The sequence below is a fragment of the Phascolarctos cinereus genome, unplaced genomic scaffold (genome assembly GCF_003287225.1).
Source record: "Phascolarctos cinereus isolate Bilbo 61053 unplaced genomic scaffold, phaCin_HiC Scaffold_5;HRSCAF=322, whole genome shotgun sequence".
NCBI lineage: Eukaryota > Metazoa > Chordata > Mammalia > Diprotodontia > Phascolarctidae > Phascolarctos > Phascolarctos cinereus.
Genome location: NW_027555958.1, coordinates 91,904,977 through 91,925,241, shown reverse-complemented (window position 1 = coordinate 91,925,241; position 20,265 = coordinate 91,904,977). Strand labels below are relative to the sequence as shown.

At 37.2% G+C, this 20,265-nt stretch overlaps 1 protein-coding gene across 1 annotated transcript in view; it reads left to right on the top strand.

The window, feature by feature from the left end:
* The window catches only part of IGF2R (insulin like growth factor 2 receptor), a 148,652-nt gene that overhangs the window by 22,224 nt on the left and 106,163 nt on the right, over positions 1-20,265 (top strand). Inside the window, exon 2 of the mRNA XM_020986735.2 lies at positions 18,871-19,007. Within this exon, the coding sequence (XP_020842394.1) occupies positions 18,871-19,007 (137 nt within the window). The remainder of the gene's footprint in view (positions 1-18,870; positions 19,008-20,265) is intronic.

The window sequence follows — 20,265 nt, the reverse complement described above, 5'->3', positions numbered from 1 at the left end:
AGAATTCTTAAAGGATTCTACAACCTTAGAGAGGTACAGTTAAAGTTTATATAAGATAAAATACAATAAAACGTGTTCCAAATATGCTAACTAGGGGATTCAGGGTGGGATTAGGGAGTGGTTAAGTAGTGGTCAGTTCTTAAAAGAACATGCACTTCTTGTACCTACTGTGAAGGCATTTTACCCAGAGTTCATTAGGAAAAGCCCACAAGGCAGGGCCACATGGAGGTGTGGTTTTGGGCCTGCTACATCATTAAGTCAACCAGAGTTCAGGGTAACTGAGAGTTGTCCAGTCTGCCACCAGTCAGTGTCTTGTTAGACAAGATAGATGTAGGGAGTATACATATGTCTTAAGTCTATAATACAGTTAATGAGGAGCCCAGGATGTAGATAATAAGGTAGGGCGGTGGGATAGTATAGTAGTGGGTAAGAATGTCTCTATGACCCAGTGCAAAGCCAGTTTCAACTAATAAATCCTTCAGGTGCTGTTTGGAACTGCACCAGGGAGAGAGATAAGGGTCTTGCTGAGGTCCACTTATGAGTAGTTGCTAAGCACAGGGTCCTTGGGCTGGGGAGAAACTAGGGAGAAATTGGGGTCCAAGTACAAGCACCCAAACACCCCGTCAGCCCCACCCTATTTTTCCAGCCTCTTAATGCTTTATTTCTTTTCCTTCATTGTACAGTCTAACCAAACTGACTTTCTCTTCATTCCTCACACATGGCACTCTATTTCTCATGTCCATACCTTTGTGCTGGCCATCTCATATATGGAGTGCATAGAATATGGAGTGCCTCATAGAATTGTTCTTTCTTTCAAGACTTTACTAAAGCACCATTGCCTTAACTTGAAACCTTTCTTGATAATCCCTACTAATGGTGGCTTTTCTCCCTAATTACCTTATATTAAACAATCATATGCTTTATATACTTACATAGGTACATAGTCTCCCTTGATAGAATATTAAGGTCCTTTAGAGTAAAGAATATTTTTCTTTTTTTTTTTATGTCTAATGTCAGGGCCTAGCACTCATAAATGCTTGTTGATTGATTGAATATAGTGCAGAGAGAAGTGTACTGGGAATCTGGAGACCTTGTCTTAGCACTGTGACCTTGGACAAATCACTCAATCTCTTAGGGCCTGTGTTCCCATGGTTCCTTCCAGTTCTGGCATTCTAATGATTCTAATCACCCCTTTCTGGGTCTTGGTTTTCTCATCTATGAATCTAGTTGTCTTCCAACTTACACATAAAATTTTAGAGAATACAGAAGCTCTTGGCTGGTAGTACTAGTGTTTTGAGTGGTGAATAGTTAGACACTTTTCTTATATTCAGTGGAGTGCTTTGGTGCCTGTCATGCAGATTTGGGAACTTGTTAGTCTTCCCTTTGAAGAGAAGCCCCTTAATAGGACTTTTCCCTATGCGTGGTCTGGGACCTTTTGAATCTTCTGTAGTTTCACAGTTAAAAATGGGGAGATCTCGTATTCTGTTGTGGGGAAGAGCAGATGCTTTTAGTTAATGGTATTCATCGAGTTGAGGGGAAGGGTAAGAAAGAGCCTGAGAAGAGTTTTTAATTGACATACTTTAGGGAATCACTGTATTTGGGTGGGAAAAATTTTTATTTTTATTTTCATTCACCTTTGATTTCCTTGTAATCCTTTGTATTTTATTTTATGCATTTAGAAACACCAGACTAGGGGGTAGCAGGGGAGACTAGAAATGTCCCTTGATACAAAAAAGGTTATATAGGAAATCTAGACCTGGAGTCTGTGTTAATGAATCATTGTTTTGAGAGAAGGGGAAAACAATTACAATGCGACTAAAGGGGACCTTTGTAATTCAGATACCGATGAGAGACTTTGGCTGAAAATTTAGGAAGTGCAAGCAGAAGTATGTAACATTTGTCCTCTTTAAAATGTGCAAATTTATTTCAAGTTAATTGGATAGAAGTGGATCTTAACTTGAGATAACTCAGTCTGAATTAACTATTGGATTTTGATAAGAGCAATTTTCGAAAAGTAGTCTTTATTTTAGCCTCAGTTTTAATTTTTTGATTTTTTTCCTATATATTTTCTACATAAATATTTTCTATAAAAAAAGTGAGGAGGAAGTGTTTCTCACGAATCCATTCTTGCTAAAATTAGTCATCTTGTTTGTTGGTGTGAGGACCCATTTGACATAATTTTTCCACCTCTCCTTTAAATATTTCACTCACCACAAGACAGATGTAGACTTTAAGCCTGCTCTTGGTGTTCTTTTTAGAGCAAGCTCAGCTGCGACTTTGCAAACTCTTGACTTTTTAGAATTCCTCTGGCTCAATTCAAGGAACCAGTTGGTTTTTGACCTTTGCATTATACATTTATTAGAAATGATAATAATAATATTAATAGCTGGTATATATATAGCACGTTAAGATTTGTAAAACATTTTATTTATATCATCTCATTTGATCTTTACAGCAACCCTGTGAGGTAGGTGCTGTCACCCCCATTTTATAGATGAGGAAATTGAGGCTGAGAGGTTAACCACTTGCTCAGTCACACAGCTAGTGTTTGAGGCAAGTTTTGAAATTAAGTCTTTCAGTCTCCCAAGTCCGGCGCCCTATCCACTGTACCCAAGTCCGGCGCCCTATCCACTGTACCACCTAGTTGCCAACAAATTACTTAAATAACTTTTAGGGTTGAATTATAGATTCAGAGCCAGAAGTATCCTTAAATTACCTAGTTCAGTATCCTCATTTTACAGATGAAGCTACTGAGGCCCAGAAAGATGAAGTAACTGGGCACAAAAGTAGAGTGGCAGAATGGCGTATGGGCTTGGGTCTTCCAACTCCAAAACCTGTGCCCTTGGCTGCCTTCTAAGAATGGATCTATCAGCAATCCAGGACGTGCTCTTCTATTAGTATTTGTCTATCTAAAGACTTCTTTGGGTGGGTATGTGTAAGTGCGCATCTATGTTTTAAATCAGTCATCAAATGAAACTGTGATATCTATCTATCATCAAAGCATCTACTGTTGTATTTTCCAGTGGCTAGCCATCCATGTTGTGTTGTCTAATTTCCCTTGTGAAAACCTGCTTGCCTGGTTTTTCTCTGTGAAGCTAATTGGCCTTTATGGAGGTAGAACACCTGACCTGGGCCTCATTAATATCACTCTGACGGAGCCAGCTGGTCCAGAGAGATAACCAAACCTGGTATTAGATGTGAAAAACAGAAAAGCTAATGGAAAGGCTGTGTCACAGAAAAGGCCCTCATCTTTTTCTTATATAATTTTTTGTCAGATTGGTCATTGTTTTCCTTTGCTTCAATGCTTTTATTGGCACCCTGGGGTTTCTTTGGCCACTGGACAAAATTAGTTTCTTGTATGTTCCTTTCTTAAGTTGTTGGAACCTTTCTATCTACTCAAAGGAAAAACTGGAGTTGCTTAGATTAAAGTAAAGAGAGAGAGATAGTCAGGACCCCTGTATTATTATGGTAAAAACAGCTGGCATTTTTATAGTATTTTAAGGTTTGCAAAATACAGTTTTAAACTCATGATTTACACAACAGTCCCATGAAGTAAGTAGGAAACTGACACATGGGAGGTTAAATGACTTGCTCATGGTGACACAGCTACTAAGTGTCAAGAACAGATTTGAACTCAGATCTTCCCTACTCCAAGTCCAGTGTTCCACTTTGTTAGCTAGCTATAACACCAATTCCATATTTCTTATTGCCAACCAGACATCTCTGCCTGGATGTTGTTGCTCCCTTAGGCACTTTGAACTCATCATCTACTCCTCAAATCTTGCTTTTCCCTTGACTCTTTTTCTGTTTGACCAGCTCATAACCTTAGAATTATATTTGACTCAGTTTCCATTTCCATTCAGTTTCCCAAGTCTGTTGTTCACTCATATCATTCTTCTCTTTTCCAATTCCACTGCAATCAACTTAGTTCAGCCACTTAACTCTTTTTATCTAGATATTTGTAGCCTCCATGTGAATCTTCCTGCCTCAATTGTGTTGTCTTTCAAGTTTATCTTTTACACAACACTGGTGTAAGCTTTATATTATACCACTATGATCACTTTACTCTTTTTTTCTAAATACCTTCCGTGTTTGCCTACTAAATGAAATAGGAGTTTTGCATCTTGACATTCGAGTTGTTTGACTACAGATGAATGCACTCTAACTTTCCAAATCCAACCAAAATGGGGTTCTTCATCTTCTGTTCTCATCCTGTCCTATTCCGTCTTTGAGCCTTCATTTACATTGCATCTTCCCTTCTGCAGCCTGAAAGAGACTTTCTCTGTTCTTATCCTCCCTTGTTACTACTTTTTGAAGGTGTTTCTCTCCCTTGACATCCGATTCAGATGCCGAGCTTCTCTTTGAAGTCTTTCCTGATTCTACCCCACTTGAAATTAATTTCTTTCTTTACAGATTTATTGAAGCATTTCCCCTAGATCTCTCTTTTATTCATCACATCCTCTTTTATGTCATAGTTGTCTGTGTCTTTTCTCTCCATTAGATGTTAAACTCCTTGATTCTGTGGTTTATGTCACATTTGCCTTTGGGTCCCAGTTGCTTAACCCAGTCGCTTAGCCCATGCTTAATAAATGTTTTGAAATGATGAAACACTCACTTTATGATCACTTTTGGAAATATAGTACTATTAAAATTATATAATAAACTATATCTTTGGTCAGTATTTAAAAAGAAGAAAAAAGATTTTCACCTATTTTCTTTGTTCTTGTACTATATTTGAGGGTAATTTCTAATTTAGGATTTCAAATTCTGGTTTATAGTAACTTACATGACTTATGTTTACATCCTGATTCCTGACACTGCATAAAACTATCCGTAGAAATTGAAGATTAATGTCTTATGTTTCCTTGCCATTCTCTCTAGGTCATATATCTCTATACTCAGCTTTGTGGGTTTGTTAAAATAGGAAGTGAATTATTTCCTGTATGAGTGTCAGCTGCTGTGTTGCTTTGTTTTTCATAACCCCCAGATCAGGGCAGAAATCCATCATTCCCAATAAGGTGGGTTTTTTCCCCCTCCCTGGATATTTGTTTTTCTCTTGGCACTTTGTGGAAAACATTGGATCTATCATAAAGTAGGCACAGTGCTGTAAATGTCCATTCCAGTTCTCTTCCCTATTTCCTTTCTTTCCCTGGATTTGTAAGGTTCCTGTGTGCTCTCTCTGCCTCCCTCTCTCTTTCTCACTACTCTTCACACCTCTCTCTCCCTCCTTCTCCCTTCCTTCCTCTCTCAGTCTTTTTCTCACTCCTCTCCCTCTCTCTCTCTCTCCCTCTCCCCTAGGTTTATGACCTGGAAGACTAACTGTGGAAAATGACTGTACTAAGCAAATGGATTTGATGAGTAACTTATTTCAGTAGCCTGTTTTATAAGAAGTATCAAAACCTTAGGAGATATTCAAGTGGAAAATTAAAAAATTCTAAACATTTAGGTTACTTAAATAAGATGACAAAAGGTGGTCTGGCCACATGGTTTATGTAGAGTGTCCTCTATTATGTGAATTTAGTTATTAATAAACACTCTGGATTGCAGGTTGTTTTTTTGACCTAAATGTTCATACTTTGACATTCTGTATCCACTCAATAATAATGTTTCCCTCTATCTTATCTCATTTTTCTTTTCTTGCTCTGCATATTGGTGGAGTAAGAGAACATGAGTTGGGAGGCATAATATGATACCTTTGGATCTTTTTCACAGATCTTTGGGAAAACCCATAATTATCTGAGTTTTTAGAACTATGAGTGGTGATGTCCAGACTGTTGCCAAGTCCTATTGATTGATTCTACCTTTTCCAGGTCTCTACTACACGTTCCTTTTTCTTCTTTGACGTGGCTACTACTCTTCAGGTTCTCATCACCTCTTGGCTAGGCAGTCTCAGCAACCTACTGGTAGGTTGCCTGCCTTAAGTCTCTCCCTGTTCCCTTCCATCTTCCGCTCACCTCTTAAAATAATCTTCCTAAAGTGTAGATCTGACCATGTTACCACCCCATATTCGATAAACTCCAGTGGCTCCCTATCACTGCCAGGAGGTAAAATACTGTGCTGAGTATTCAGTAGCCTTTGTAAAGTGCTTAGCACATTGCCTGGTACTTAGTAGGCACTTATTAAATGCTTTTTCCCTTTCCCTTTCCCTTATATTAGATGAGTCTGATTATGAGCTACGTTTTTGTATTAAATGTGGCATCCAAGTTGTTGCATTATCAGGAAAGGAGCAACTTCTTCCTTCCTCAGAGTTGGTTGAAAGTGTAGGACTTGTGTATTTCCATCTACTTGGTAATCTGCTGACCTCTTCCGGATGTTATGAAATTTAAACTAAATAAGATTAAAATGAAACCCTTGTGCTCTACATGCAGATGTTGATTGGTGGTCACACCTATTGGCAGTTTCAGCAAGGAGTAAGGAAGTTGGAATTGGAGGGGAAAAGGTGTTGCTTCAGAGTTAGCAAGGTGTAGGAAAGCTTGTTGGCTTAGGATGCATGCGACTTGAAACCTAGAATAACTTTTAAACCACAAGACTTCTGGATATTAGAGGGGCTTTTTTTCTTCTTCTTTTGAACTTTCGCTTCCTGTGCTTGATGTATTAGCCAAAAGAAAGGCTCCAGAGTTAGTGAAGACACTTATAACTTGGACCATTAGCTTGGATTTGTTGTTTGGTAGCTAACCAGTTATCTTTCTGCAAAGTGTGAATTTGAGATGAGTAAGGTAAATATAGATGTGTTCTCTGGGTCTCAGAGCCTAAATTTGGATGCAAATAATGGTGAGAATGCAGTCAGTGAGAGGAAGGGAGTAAACTGATAGTTATTTTAGAGAGGGCAGTCATGGGTTAGTAATAAAGGTCTCTCCTAAGGGGTTTGGTCATTTGAGTTGTAAGAAGAAGAAAGCAGAACTGCCTCAGGAGCCAATAGTAGAATCTGCTTTCTGGGTAGGGAAGAACTTGAGCAAAAAATAGCATGTGATCTCTTGGTCAATATGATCTGATGTAAGGTTACCCTTTTTAAAAATCCACAGCTCTTCTCTGAGACACCATCAGAGGAGCTTAGGCACTTTGAACTAAGCCGGTGTTATTGGCAATCTATGGTGAATTCACATTGAAAGGATAGAGAATATCATATACCATGATAAAGAACTCTGAAGGATTGCCCTAATTTTTGTGTTACATAGAAACTTTGTTGTAGTGACCATTCCCTACAAACAGCTTGTCAACAAAGTGGAAAATCCTTTTTCTATATAAGAAGTTATCATGGTGTAGTGGAAAGAGTGCTGGATTCAGAGTAAGTGGGCCTGTGTTAAATTTTAGCTCTATAAAGTCATTTTGGACCAGGTGATTCATCAACAAGTGTTTATTAAATGCCTACTATGTTCTAGGTCCTGGCTTCTGTTGATTCTTTCCTGCTCCAAGATTAAGATCTTGTGAAATTTTTTTCTTTTAATGACATCTCACCTAAATTATAGTATGAATTGCCATTTGGAGTCTGTCCAATGCTTTCATATAGTTAGGAGCTGGTGGCTGGCACCCTTTGTCATCCTAAGTGACCAGCTATTTCTTTTTCAATTTAGTGTCAACAGACATTTATTAAAACAACTACTGTGTTCTGGGTGTCATGGGAGAAAAAAAGAAATGACATTGCCCTGCCTTCAAGGAGCTTGTGTATATACATGGGAAAAATAATCATGAGTACATGAGATAAATGTCTAATAGAGAGAGGTATTTAGACACCAAGTGCTATAGGAAAAGGAAAATTCAGGTGACCTGCAAAGGTTTATGTGGCCTGTTATATCTGCTTGGAATATGCAGGTTCAGTTTTTGGAATAGACTTGTTTTTGTGTGCTTAACTGTGTTCAGTACACCAAATAGTGATGCTAGGCAGCAGAAAATTTTGCTTACCTTTGTGAATTCCAAAACCAGGCTCACCGGCCAACTCCTTGAATAGGCTGTTTTGTGCGCAGGAGTGCAGTTCTAACCAGGATTGAACTACTACTTCTGGGTAGATTAAGCAAAATTTCACAATCCTAGGTCACTGGGCAGGGTTTGGGGGAGGAGTGAGAGAGAGATTGAAAGGGAGATTCTAAAATGACTAGCTGCTTAACATAGCCTAGCAGTGTTTCCTGCGTGAATGGATATATGTTTGGGAAATTGCTGTGCTAATATTTTCCCTCTAATTTAAAAAAAAGTTTAATTTTTTTTTCATTAGGGGTTTGGAGGTTAAATAATAGAGACTTTTTATTTAATAAAATTAAAAACTTTAACTTAAACATTAAAAAATTCAGAATATATTGTTAATAGCTGCAGGAGTTTGCTTCTTGCTGTGGTGTTTAATTAGTTTCTCTTATCATGTTTCATTTCCTTTCTATGTTGGTTTAGATATTTTTTCCTATCATTTCCCTTTTGCTTGCTTATGTTGTGACTTAGATAACTTATGTTTAAGTCCAGAGTTTAGCTTCTTTTGTTGATGTTCATCTCATCTGCACAGCTTGACACCATTGACTGATAAGCAGCTAGATTGTATTTGAACAAAGATTTGCGTATGTCATAGGGATAGGATTTAGAACTGGAAGGTTCAGCAAGTTCAGTTCTCCCATTTTCCAGATGGAGGAAATTGAGGCTCAAGAGAGGTGAAATAAGTTTTTGAAATTACTCGTCTTTTAATGAGCTAGCCAGGGGCCCAGGAAAATAAAGGAAGAAATTATCCAATGAAAAAAGGGAAGTGGGAGAAAAGCTGAAGCAGCCATTTCCCCAATGCATATCCATTCAACCAGGAAACGTTGCTAGGTTACAGTAAGCAGCGTGTCATTTTGCAATCTCCCCTTTAAATTCCTTCCCTAAACTAAGGCTGACCCATTAAATGACTTAACCAGGGTTGCACAGCTAGTGTCTGCAATTTAAACTCAGGATAATTTATTTTATTCCATTCTTGTCCTTGGTAAGGAAAAGAAGATTTGAGGTGTCCCTGAATTTGTAGTTTGGCCTAAGATGCTTTTAAGAGACTGGCCAAGTCTCATTGCTTCTCAACCCTGGTATCATTTTATTTATTCATAATTCCCTTTTTTTCCCCTCAGATAACCTCCCCCAGTTCTGAGACATCAGCACTTATGTCTACATTTTAGTCCACATTCATCTGCACTTGTCCATGTGCTTCTCTGAATAGGTTTCAGTTTCCTCATCCATAAAGTGTAAAAGGCATGGTAGATAAGAGTTCTGGACATGGAGTCAGGAAGACTCAGTTCAAATTCTTCTCATTCCAACTATGTGACCTTGGCTAAATCACTTAATCTGTCAGCCTAAGTTTCCTAATGTGTAAAGTTTCTAATCTGTAAAAATCTGTAAAATTTTAACCATCTTAAAGAGTTGAGAAGACAAAAAGAATAATATGCAAAGCATTTTGCAAATCTTTTAAAAAAATACTATTTGTTCCTCAACATAAAGACAAATTTTAACATTCATTTAAAAATTTTTTGATTTCCACATGATCTCCCTTCCCCCTTCCATCTTTCCCCTTCTCTGAGATGGTAAGCAATTTGATATAGGTTATATATGTTCAGTAATGCAAAACATATTAACATATTGGTCATGTTATGAAAGAAGACACAGACTTAATTGGAAAAAAACCAAAAAAATGCAGAAAGTGAAAAGTTGTATGCTTTGATCTGCAATAAGACTCCATCAATTCTCTCTCTAGAGGAGGATGGCCTTTTTCATCATGAATCTGTTGGAATTGTCTTAGATCATTGTACTGCTGAGAATAGCTAAGTCATTCAGAGTTGATCATCATACAGTATTGCTGTTACTGTGTATAGGGTTCTCCTGGTTCTGTTCATTTCACTTTACATCAGTTCATATAGTCTTTTCTGAGATCAACCTGCTAATCATTTCTTATAGTACAGTAATATTTCATCACAATTACATACGACAACTTGTTCAGCCATTCTCTGGTTGATGGGGAGCCCTTCAGATTCAGATTCTGAAAAAGATGCTATATCTGTCTCTGTGTGTGTGTGTGTGTGTGTGTGTGTGTGTGTGTGTGTGTATGTATAGGTATATACACTTAATTGTACCTGGGGAGGGGCAGGGAGAGAAGGAGGGAAAAAGAACAAAGTAAAAAGTACACAGCAGAAAACAAAAGAAAACTTACAAGGGAGCAAAGAAAAGATGGACAGCTCTGAACATAATGCATAATATTTATTATATAGACTTTTTTGAAATGGAAATTTGTTGCTATATGTTTTGAATCCTCTTATGTTCTGCTATGCATATGGCAATGTTTTTTTTTTCTTTTCTTTGTATTTAACTTTTAGTATTTAAGTTTAAGTTAATAAAAATATTTTCATACTAATGGATCCCTCCACTTTTTTTTATGTCTTTTGGATACAGACCTAGTGGTGGTATTGCTGGATCAAAGTATATGCATAGTTTTATATAGCCTTTTGGCCATTGTTCCAAATTGCTCTCCAGAATGATTGAATCAGTTCATAACTCCATCAACGGTGCATTAGCGTCCCAATTTTCCCACATATCTCTCCACCATTTATTATTTTCCTTTTCTGTCATATTAACCAATCTGATAGGTGTGAGGTGGTACCTCAGAATTGTTTTAATTTGAATTTCTCTAATTAATAGTGATTTAAAGCATTTTTTCATATGTCTATAGATAGCTTTGATTTCTTCATCTGAAAACTGCTTATTCATATCCTTTGACAATTTATCAGTTGGGACATTATATAAATCCTAAAATACTGTATAAATGCCTTTTATTATTATTTGTTTTCAGTCCTTCGGTTCTAGATTTTCTGTCCAGGAACCTTCTAGGTCAAGGAATTGATCAAGGATTGATGGGTTTTGTTGGGGATAGGGGGAACCAGGAAATATCTGACCAGGGGAATAGTATCATACGTGAACATATTTTAGTTTACCAGTATATATACCAGTTGAAATATCTGTGTTCATATTCCCACACAGATACAGATTTGAATACTTGACCATTATAGAGCAAATACATAAATAAGTCTATATATCTAGATGTATGGATATATATATATATATATATATATATATATATATATTTAATGGTGGGCCCAGACCCATGATTTCATTGGTACAAGGAGAGGAAAACCCCCCACTAACAGTACCTGTGTGCCACATCTAATTTTAGTTGTGTGGGGGCACTGATCGAAGGGAATTGCCATTAGAGGTGTATATCAGAGGTGAGACTTGAACCTGGACCACTGAGACCAGTTTTCTAACTGCTGCATCATGCTTCCTGTTTGTAAAAATATCTGATGTCTGTGACAAATTCTATCACAGCTAAGAAAGACATTTTATGGAATAGCTTTGAGTATTGTCCTCAGGAATCATTTACTTGTCAGTTTTCTATTACAGACTTAATTGCTAAATGCTGTTAATGATATCATTTAGGTTTTTGTTTGTGATATTTGAATGTCTTGATACATTGCTTGGTACTCTCTCTCACATGGCTGTGGTCTGGTCTGGACTGGCAATTCAGTTCCATCCCCCAGCCTATGTGACAACAGTCCTCTAGTTCCCAAAAGGAAATATTTCTGCCATCTCTTGCAGAAAAGCACCCCAGAGCTGATTTAATGATACCTTTAAAAAGTTTGTTGATGATTTGTACCCTGTCTGCTTCCAAAAATTGTTTGTGACATCACAGTTTAAGAGTGTTTTAAATTCAAATAGTGGTAGGAATGTTTATTCTTCTGGGAGCTACTGCTCAGTTTCTGTGATCAGATTCAGACTTCTTGCCATCCCCTCCCCCATCCAATCAGGAGAATCTTTGTTGCCTTCTGCCTCCCCAGCTGTGTACACTGATTATTTGCTTTATTTGTTTAAATGAATGTTTATTTGTTTAAATGAAACAGTAAAATATTACCTCTCTGGAAACAGTAGCAATGAGCTTCTATTTTAAGGGAGTTTGAATATAGTCTAGCGCTTGGAGGTCCTGAAGATCTTTAAAATGGAATTCTACCTACTCAGTTCTGAAAGATTGCCACTTGTTCTATTGTCATGCACTTAAAAAAATACATATATGTTATACACAATTAAAAAGGAAGTGGATGATGCCACAAGGGAATATATATGTATTGATCAAAGAGAATTTGGGGCTGTGTATAACACAGCAAGATTGTAAGTTGGCAAAAAGAGAATATGTATCCATTTTTTCTTTCCTCTAGCATTATTCACTTTTTTTTTTTTGGATAAGGCAATTGGGGTTAAGTGACTAGCCTAGAGTCACACAGCTACTGAGTGTTGTGTCTGTGGCTAGACTTGAACTCAAGTCCTCCTGACTCCTGGGCTGGTGCTCTATCCACTGCACCACCTAGCTGCCCCATCTACTTTCTTTAAAAAAAAATTTTTTTTTTTGTTCTGAACTTAAATGTCAGAAGAGTATTTCCCTATATAGCACAACCTAAAAAGGAATGTATCTGAAACTGAATTTTATATTGCTTGCTTTTAAAAAATATGTAATAAATTTTGCACATTACTTTCAAAACTGTCCTGCTTATCTGTGCTTCCTTCTGTTCTGAGCATTAAAACAATTTTACTGTCTCTTTTTTTTCATATCACTATTGCTACCCATCTCCCCTACTTACTCCCCCATCCCCATTAAAAACTCCTCACATACCATAAGTTATATAAAACAATTTAGTGATTCCACCTCTAAAATTTCATTGTTAGGTAGGAAATAGATTTTTTTCCCCTTTAGTTTATAAGAGAATATAAGCTTTGATATTGCTGTTAACAAAAACGCAGCCTTAATTTTCATGTAGTGTACACAAGCTTTTGAATATTAGTTCTGGTGCTGGGTTGAGGATTACTGAATGTCACCTTTGTAACACTTGGTTAAGCTCAGAGCTAATTGGGTGAATGTTTTGTCACTGTCTTAGAGTGTATATTGCTTCCTTAAAACTTTACTCTTAATGTATTTTTCTGATTGGCACCTAATTCTTCTTGGCCCCAGGGGGAATGCTTGGAGTCCTGCCTAGCTTAACTAGCTATTGATATTTAAACTCACTGCCAAATATGTTGATGCAGACCAGGGAAGTAGGCTTCTAGATGGTGAGGGGGCTGTTGCCTGGTAGTATTGCACTGAGCTTGATGCTGAATAAAGGTGGGATGGGATGGGAAATCTGTTCTATTTTTAGGCCTTAAGTTAAAAAAAAATGGTATGGGGTAGTAGATAGAGGGCCATCAGTATTTGAGTCTGGAGTTCAAATATAGTACCACCCCAGATACTAGGTATGACCCCGGGGAATTTAAGTCAATCTCTCCATGCCTCAGGTAACTCTATAAGCTGCAGCTTGGCTTCTGTTCTTTCCTAGTTGGGAGTTGTTTAGGCTGATAAGATCACAGGTCCTGAAAAAAAGCACTATTAGATGACTGACCTTTAGTGTACTCTGGTGTCTGGAAGAGGAAGCTCATAAATTAGAGGGCTTGCAGAAATCTTAAGTTGTCATTCAGTAAACGTTTATTGAGTACCTACTAATACACTGGGCCCTGTGCCAGGCACTGGGGATGCCTAGAAAAAGGCAATCCCTGCTCTCAAGGAGCTCTGGATCTAATAGGGGAGACAACATGCAAATAACTACCAACCCAGCTACGTTTGAGATAAATGTACTTTTTTCCTTAATTGAACTTGATCCCCTATCTTCTCTCTGCCATTGATAGGTAAGTTTAATCTTGGTAGAATAGAATCTTTTTTTCTGAAGATGTTTTTAAGTTTAGGAAGATGAAGCACATTTTGTAAAGAGGGTAATACAATTCAAGTCAGATAGCCCTGAGGAGAAGTGAAGATGATTATCTAGATCATTTTGGCAAAATTGATAGTTTTGTCTTGTTTTGTGTTCAGAAATTATTTGGCTTAAGTCCTTGCTTTATGTTTTGTCAATTCAGGTCTGACTCGAAACTGATAAGAAGGTAGAGCCAAAGATAGAACTTCTCAGGTTAAAAACAAAAACAAAACCCCTCCCACCCCCACCCCCACCCCCACTAAACAAAGCAGTGGAAAGAGTCAGGAGACCCAGATTTCAATCCCAAACCTCCTATTTGCCTTTGGTGAGACTTGAGGGAAATCTTTTAATATCTCTGGGGCTCAGTTCCCTCCTCTGTAAAATAAAGGCTTTGACTAGAGGGCCTAAGGCAGTGCTTCAGCTCTGAATCAGGTCGTATAGAAATATTTAAAGTAGATCTTAAAAATGGCAGTTGAGTCTAGACCATTCTCTAAATGTGTTATTGCCAATACCTGAACCTGTAATTTATAAATGAATGAGCTTGCTGTTCTAACTTCAGAAACTGTACTACAGATCTAGAGGTTTGTGTTTTTTTTTTTCCTGGCCTAGAATGCTATTATAAATGATCAGATTTTATCATTTCAATGAAAGAAAAATCCTTGCCAACGTACTGGTTTCAAAGAATATTTAATTAATAGGGAACTCAATATGAAATTAGCCAGTTTTGGATTCCTTAAGGGCCTCTGGTTACCAGAAGAGCCTTGTTTAGGATCAAGGAATTTAGAAGTGGGAGCAACTTTTAATAATTAATCCAACTCAGGTTAAGCGACTTGCCCAGGGTCATTCAGATCATAAATATCAGAGGCAGGCCTCAAAGCCAAGTCTTTTGACTCCACATTGTAGAATTTCAGACCCATTTTGTGAACCAGAGTCCTCTCTGCGGCAGCATCCTTGACAAGTGTGGTCAGCTAGCCTTTATTTGAAAATGTCCAGTGACAGGTGAGCTACCAACTTCTTAGAGACCCATTACATTTGAGACAGCTTGTATTGTTCAGTTTTCCCTTAAATCAAGCCTACTTATGCCTCTCTGGCTTCTACATGTGGCTCCAAGTTCTGCCCTCTGGGGACAAGCAAAACAAATCTCCTTTTTCTTGATGTATTCTGTCATGCAGTCAATCTAGCCTTCTCACTGTTTCTTCAACATGACATTCCATTTCCCATTTCTTTGCCTTTTAGAGTCTCTAGTTCCTTAAAATCTTTCTTTCTCCCCTCTGCTTTTCTGAATCCTCCTTATCATCTTGTATCATTTTGCACATGCCCATAATGTACATATTGTCTCCTGCTTACATTGTAAGCTTCTCTAGGGCAGAGACTGATTGTGCTTTTATTCTTGTGTTTCTTGGTACTTGGCACATACATATATAACAGGCTTTTAATACCTGTGTGATCTTTGGCAGTGGCAGTTCAGCCTGTTGGGGTCTCAGTTTTTTCATTTGTAAAGATATACGCACCTATGCCTTTTCTTCTCAGGCTAAACAACCCCCACTTCAATTTTCCTCATATGGAATGATCTTGAGACCTTTTACCGTCATAACTTCCTGTGGATGTTCATAAGTTTGTCAGTATTCTTCCTAAAACATAGTGATAAGGACTGAACGCAGAACCCTGGGTGTAGTCCAATCGATACAGTGACTGTTTTAATTAATTAGCTGTTTTGACTGTCTCATTACCCTTTTCGATGATAGCAGCCTTATGATACACCATCTTTTCATAAGAGCTGCTGTCTTAGACACCATCTTCCGAACCAGCTGTTCACTTCCTTTCTGGTATATACCTGGAAATGATCTACAACTTTTACCCCTGTGAACAGAAGAAAAATCTCTGGGACAGTTCTGTACCCATCTAAAGCTGCACTTCCAATATGGATCAGAGTCAGATTGCCAGTTTTCTCTCTTCATGACATAAAATTTGAACTTTAAGATACTTTATATCAAGATGATAGTATCTTTAAGTTTCTGAAAAACTTTATCATATCTATTACTTTGCTCAGGTCAAACTGTGATTGTTCTATATAAAAATGACAATAAAGATTCTGAACTTTTCCCATCTAAAAGATACATTCAGTTTTGTGAGGCAGTGGTGTGATGGAAGGAGCTTTGGACCAACCAAATAACATGCAATCATTTAACACTTTCCTTATGAAAGACACTATGTTAAATGTGGGGAATACAAAACCAAAACTAAAACAGTCCCGTCTCTTAAGAAACATGTCTGTTGTATAGGGCGGAGACAACATGTACAAAGATGGGAATATATAGAATAAATAAAAACAACTAAAGGTAGTTTAGGTATGGGAATACATTAATGGTTGCAAGGATCAGGAAGGTCTTCATCTAGAAGGTAGTTCATGAGCTGGGTCTTGAAGCAAACTGGGGATTATGATAGGCTGAGTCAAAGGAGAACAGCCAGTACAAATGCTCAGAGATGGGAGAGAGTATCATGTGTGTGGAACAACAGGTAGGTTGGTATGTCTGGATCTTGCTATGAAGAGATTTAAATGTCAGACATAGGAGTTTGTATTTGATCTTAGAAATAGGAGGAAGCTCCTGGAATTGATTAAGTGGAAAATTAATGATTAATAATCTTGGCTTTGTGGAGACTTTTCTGGAAAGAGGAGAAGTTAGAGGTGGGGAGAGCAAATAAAAAAACTATTGCAGTTGCCCAAATGAAAGGTGGTAAGACCATGTGAGAGTGGAGAAGAAGAGAGGGATTTGAAATAGCAAAAAGAGTAGATTTGTAGAGAAAGATAATTCTGCTTTGGACATGTTGCATTTGAGATGCTGTGGTAAATTCATTTTGAGATGTCCAGTAGTTAGTTGGAAATGTGAGTCTTGAGGTTAGAGCTGGATAAGTAGAACTGAGAATTATCAGTATAGAGATGATAACTGATTGCATGGGAGCTAATGAGAGATCACCGGGAAAAATAGTATGTGTAGAGAAGAGAGGGCCATGGGGTACACCCAAATGTGTAATGGCATTTGTAACAAAAGAAACTGAGGAGTGCAATTAGATAGGTAGGAGGAGAACCCAGAGTGAGCCTGAACATTCCTTGTGTTTTCCCATTTTTCCTGCTTTTGCTATTCTCTTTCAGTGTTCCTTTGCTCTGGTAAATTCACATATGCTTACTTTGATTGGGTGCCTTGGTGGTTTCCAAGGCCTGTTGTCCAGCTTTTTGTCAGCTTTGTTCAAATGAACCTGTTACGTTAGCAAGCATTAAGTACCTACCAGGTACTGTGCTAATAAGCTTTGGAGGTACAAAGAAAGGCAGAACCATAGTCCCTGCTCTCAAGGAACTCACAGTCTGATGGAGGAGACAACATGCAAACTTTAGCTGTATACTGAGAAATTATACACAGGTTAAATTGGAGGTAATCAACAGATGGAAGGCCACTAGCATTATGGGGAGAGGAAAGGCCTCAGGTAGGAGTGGGATTTTAGCTGAGACTTCCAGGAAGATGGGGGCTAGAGATGAGGAGGAAGAGATATTCCAGTCACAGGGAACAGCTAGTAAAAACACACAGTTGGAAGACATTGTGTCTTGTTTGAACAATAGTGAGGAGGCCAGTGTCACTGGATTGCAGAGTATGTAGAGAGTGAAGTGCAAGAAGACTGGGAAAGTAGGAAGTGGGTAGGTTATAGAGGGTTTAAAAGCCAAACAACATTTTATATTTGATCCTGAAGATAATATATGGGGTCATTGGAGTTTTTACATAGGAGGATGGCATGGTCAGATTTGTGCTTTATGAAGACCATTTTGGTAGCTCAGTGGAGAATGTGCTGAATGGAGAGAGGCAGGTGGATCAACTAGAAGGCTCTTGTAAGGGATAAAAAGTGAAGTGATGAGGGTCTGAACTAAGATGGTGGCAGTGTTGGGTAGGAAATAGATTTTTTTTTGTATTTGTAATTGATGTAAATATGTGAATGATTAATACTTTGTGAAGGGAAGCAAAAATTTAGATTGTGGTGTTATGGAGTAGTAGTAAAAACAGATGAGTACCATGACTTAAACCAAACATGTAAATTATTACCAGTCTGTATCTCTTATTTGTCAATCTTGTGGCATGTCTTATACTTTTGTCTAAACTCAAATTTAAAATATTGCTATTTATTGTTATTTAGCATTTCAGTATAAGATATCATTACTGTTATTTTTTCCCCCTGATTTTAAGGTATTATCTTATTATTTAAGTGTTGTTTCCCTTAGATAGTATTTTCTTTCTTTCTTCTTCTTTTTTTTTTTAAAGGCAATTGGGGTTAAGTGACTTGCCCAGGGTCACACAGCTAGTAAGTGTTAAAAGTGTTTGGTCTGAGACTGGATTTGAACTCAGGTCCTCTTGACTTCAGGGCCGGTGCTCTATCCACTGTGCCACCTAGCTGCCCCTTTAGATAGTATTTTCTTTGTACTTCTACTAAATTCTCTCCCTCTCTCTCTACCAAGCACCTATTACTGGGCTCCATACACAATAGGTACCAAATAAGACATTTGTTTTTTAGCAAAAACACTGAACTGAGAGTCAAGGACAACTAGATTCTAATCTTGGTTTTGCCCTTAACCTTTCTTTGTGATCTTGGGGAAGTCATTTAACCTAAATGGGTCTCACTTTTCTCACTGCAAAATGAAGCAGTTGTCTAGATTTCCTTAAATGTTCCTTCCAGCTCTGTCAATTTTTGATTCTTGGATAGTTGTATATCACATCCTAGAGATGAAAATAATTAGATGATCTAGAATGGTGTAGAATATGACTCTGGAGGGGCTATCATAATAGTCTTAATATAGGCTGTGCTTTTCTCTTAAATCTAGCTGGTATAAAACTTGAATGTGGTTTATAATTGGTAGAATTTTTCCATGTATACTTATGTGCTTTTTCCCTCCTAAAATTTATCATTTTAGGAAATGTGGTTTTTATTTGGTGTATGCTTGCAGTTAGAACAGTATGGTAACTTCGGAAGAATTAAATGTTTATCATTTATAGTGAATTTCTTAAACAGAATTGATGTATAAAATTGTCTCACTCTTTTTTACTAGAATATAATGATTATCTTTTCTTCTTTGTAGTTATACATGGGAAGCAGTTGATATTGAAAGACGTATACTTTATAAGATAAACCTCTGTGGAAATATGTCTTTTCCCAAATGTGAGTCTAGTGCCATCTGTGCACATGATTTGAAGAATTCATCTTATCATTCAGTAGGTAAGTTAATCCACTCTTTTTTTTTTTTAATGTTTGGTGCTAAGTTTTAATCTGTTTAAAGTAAGTTCTAAAGTCTCTTCTCCATTATAAACATTTGCAGTGGTTGTATCTTAAATGTAAAGTTGTTCATTCTCTCATTGGCTTCTATATTTTTGTAACTACTTAAAAATTAATGTTCTTGGAATTTTTTGTTTGTCACATCTGTCATTGGGTTAGAAAAGCTAAGTGATGGTCCTTTTCAAAAAAGTCTAACTGTAAGATTTTTGAACATTTCACTAACATTCTTTAATAGATAGTAGATAATAATAGATATTATTTAATAGATCAAATTATTTAATAATAATTTAATAGATAATAGAATACTTTATCACAACTGCATAATAGATATTTAGTGGATTAAATTATTTGATAATAATAGATAATAGAATACTTTATATCACAACTGCATTTTCAGAATTCAATTTTATTTTATTTTCATGACACTGCCTTTTCTCCTTTCTTCTTTACTCCCTCCCTCACTGAGAATGCAAGAAAAGCAAAACTCTTGCTACAAACTGGTATAGTCAGGTAAAACAAATTGCCACCTTGGTCATGTTCAAAAACACCCAAAACAAAACAAACTGTGCACTTGAGTGCATCACCTAACTCAAGCAGTGGGTTCCATGTTTCATCGTGAGTCCTTTGTAGTTATGGTTGGTCATTGTGTTAATCAGAGTTCCTAAGTCTTTTGAAGTTGTTTGTCTTTATAATATTGTTATTATATAAATTATTCTTCTGGTTCTACTCACTTCACTTTTCATTAGTTCATAAAAGTCTTCCCAGGTTTTTCCAAAATCATCCCCTTCATAGTTTCTTACAGCACAAAGTATTCTACTACATTCATATATACCATGACTTGTTCAGCCATTCTCCAATTGATGGGCGCTTCCTCAGTTTCCAGTTCTTTGCCACCGCAAAAAGAGCCGTTACATGTATTTTTGTACATGTGGGTCCTTTTCCTCTTTTTTTTTTTTAATCTCTTTGGGAGTATTGACCTAATGGTATTTCTGTGTCAGAAGGTAATGCACAGTTTAATAATTTTTTGGGCATAGTTCCAAATTTCTTTCCAGAATGGCTGGACTAGTTCACACTCCACCAACTGTGCTTTAATGTACCTATTTTTCCATAGCCCCTCTACCATTTGTCATTTTTTCTTTTTTATAAACTTTACCATTCTAATTGGTGTGAGGTAGAACATCAAGAGTTTTTAAATTTGCAT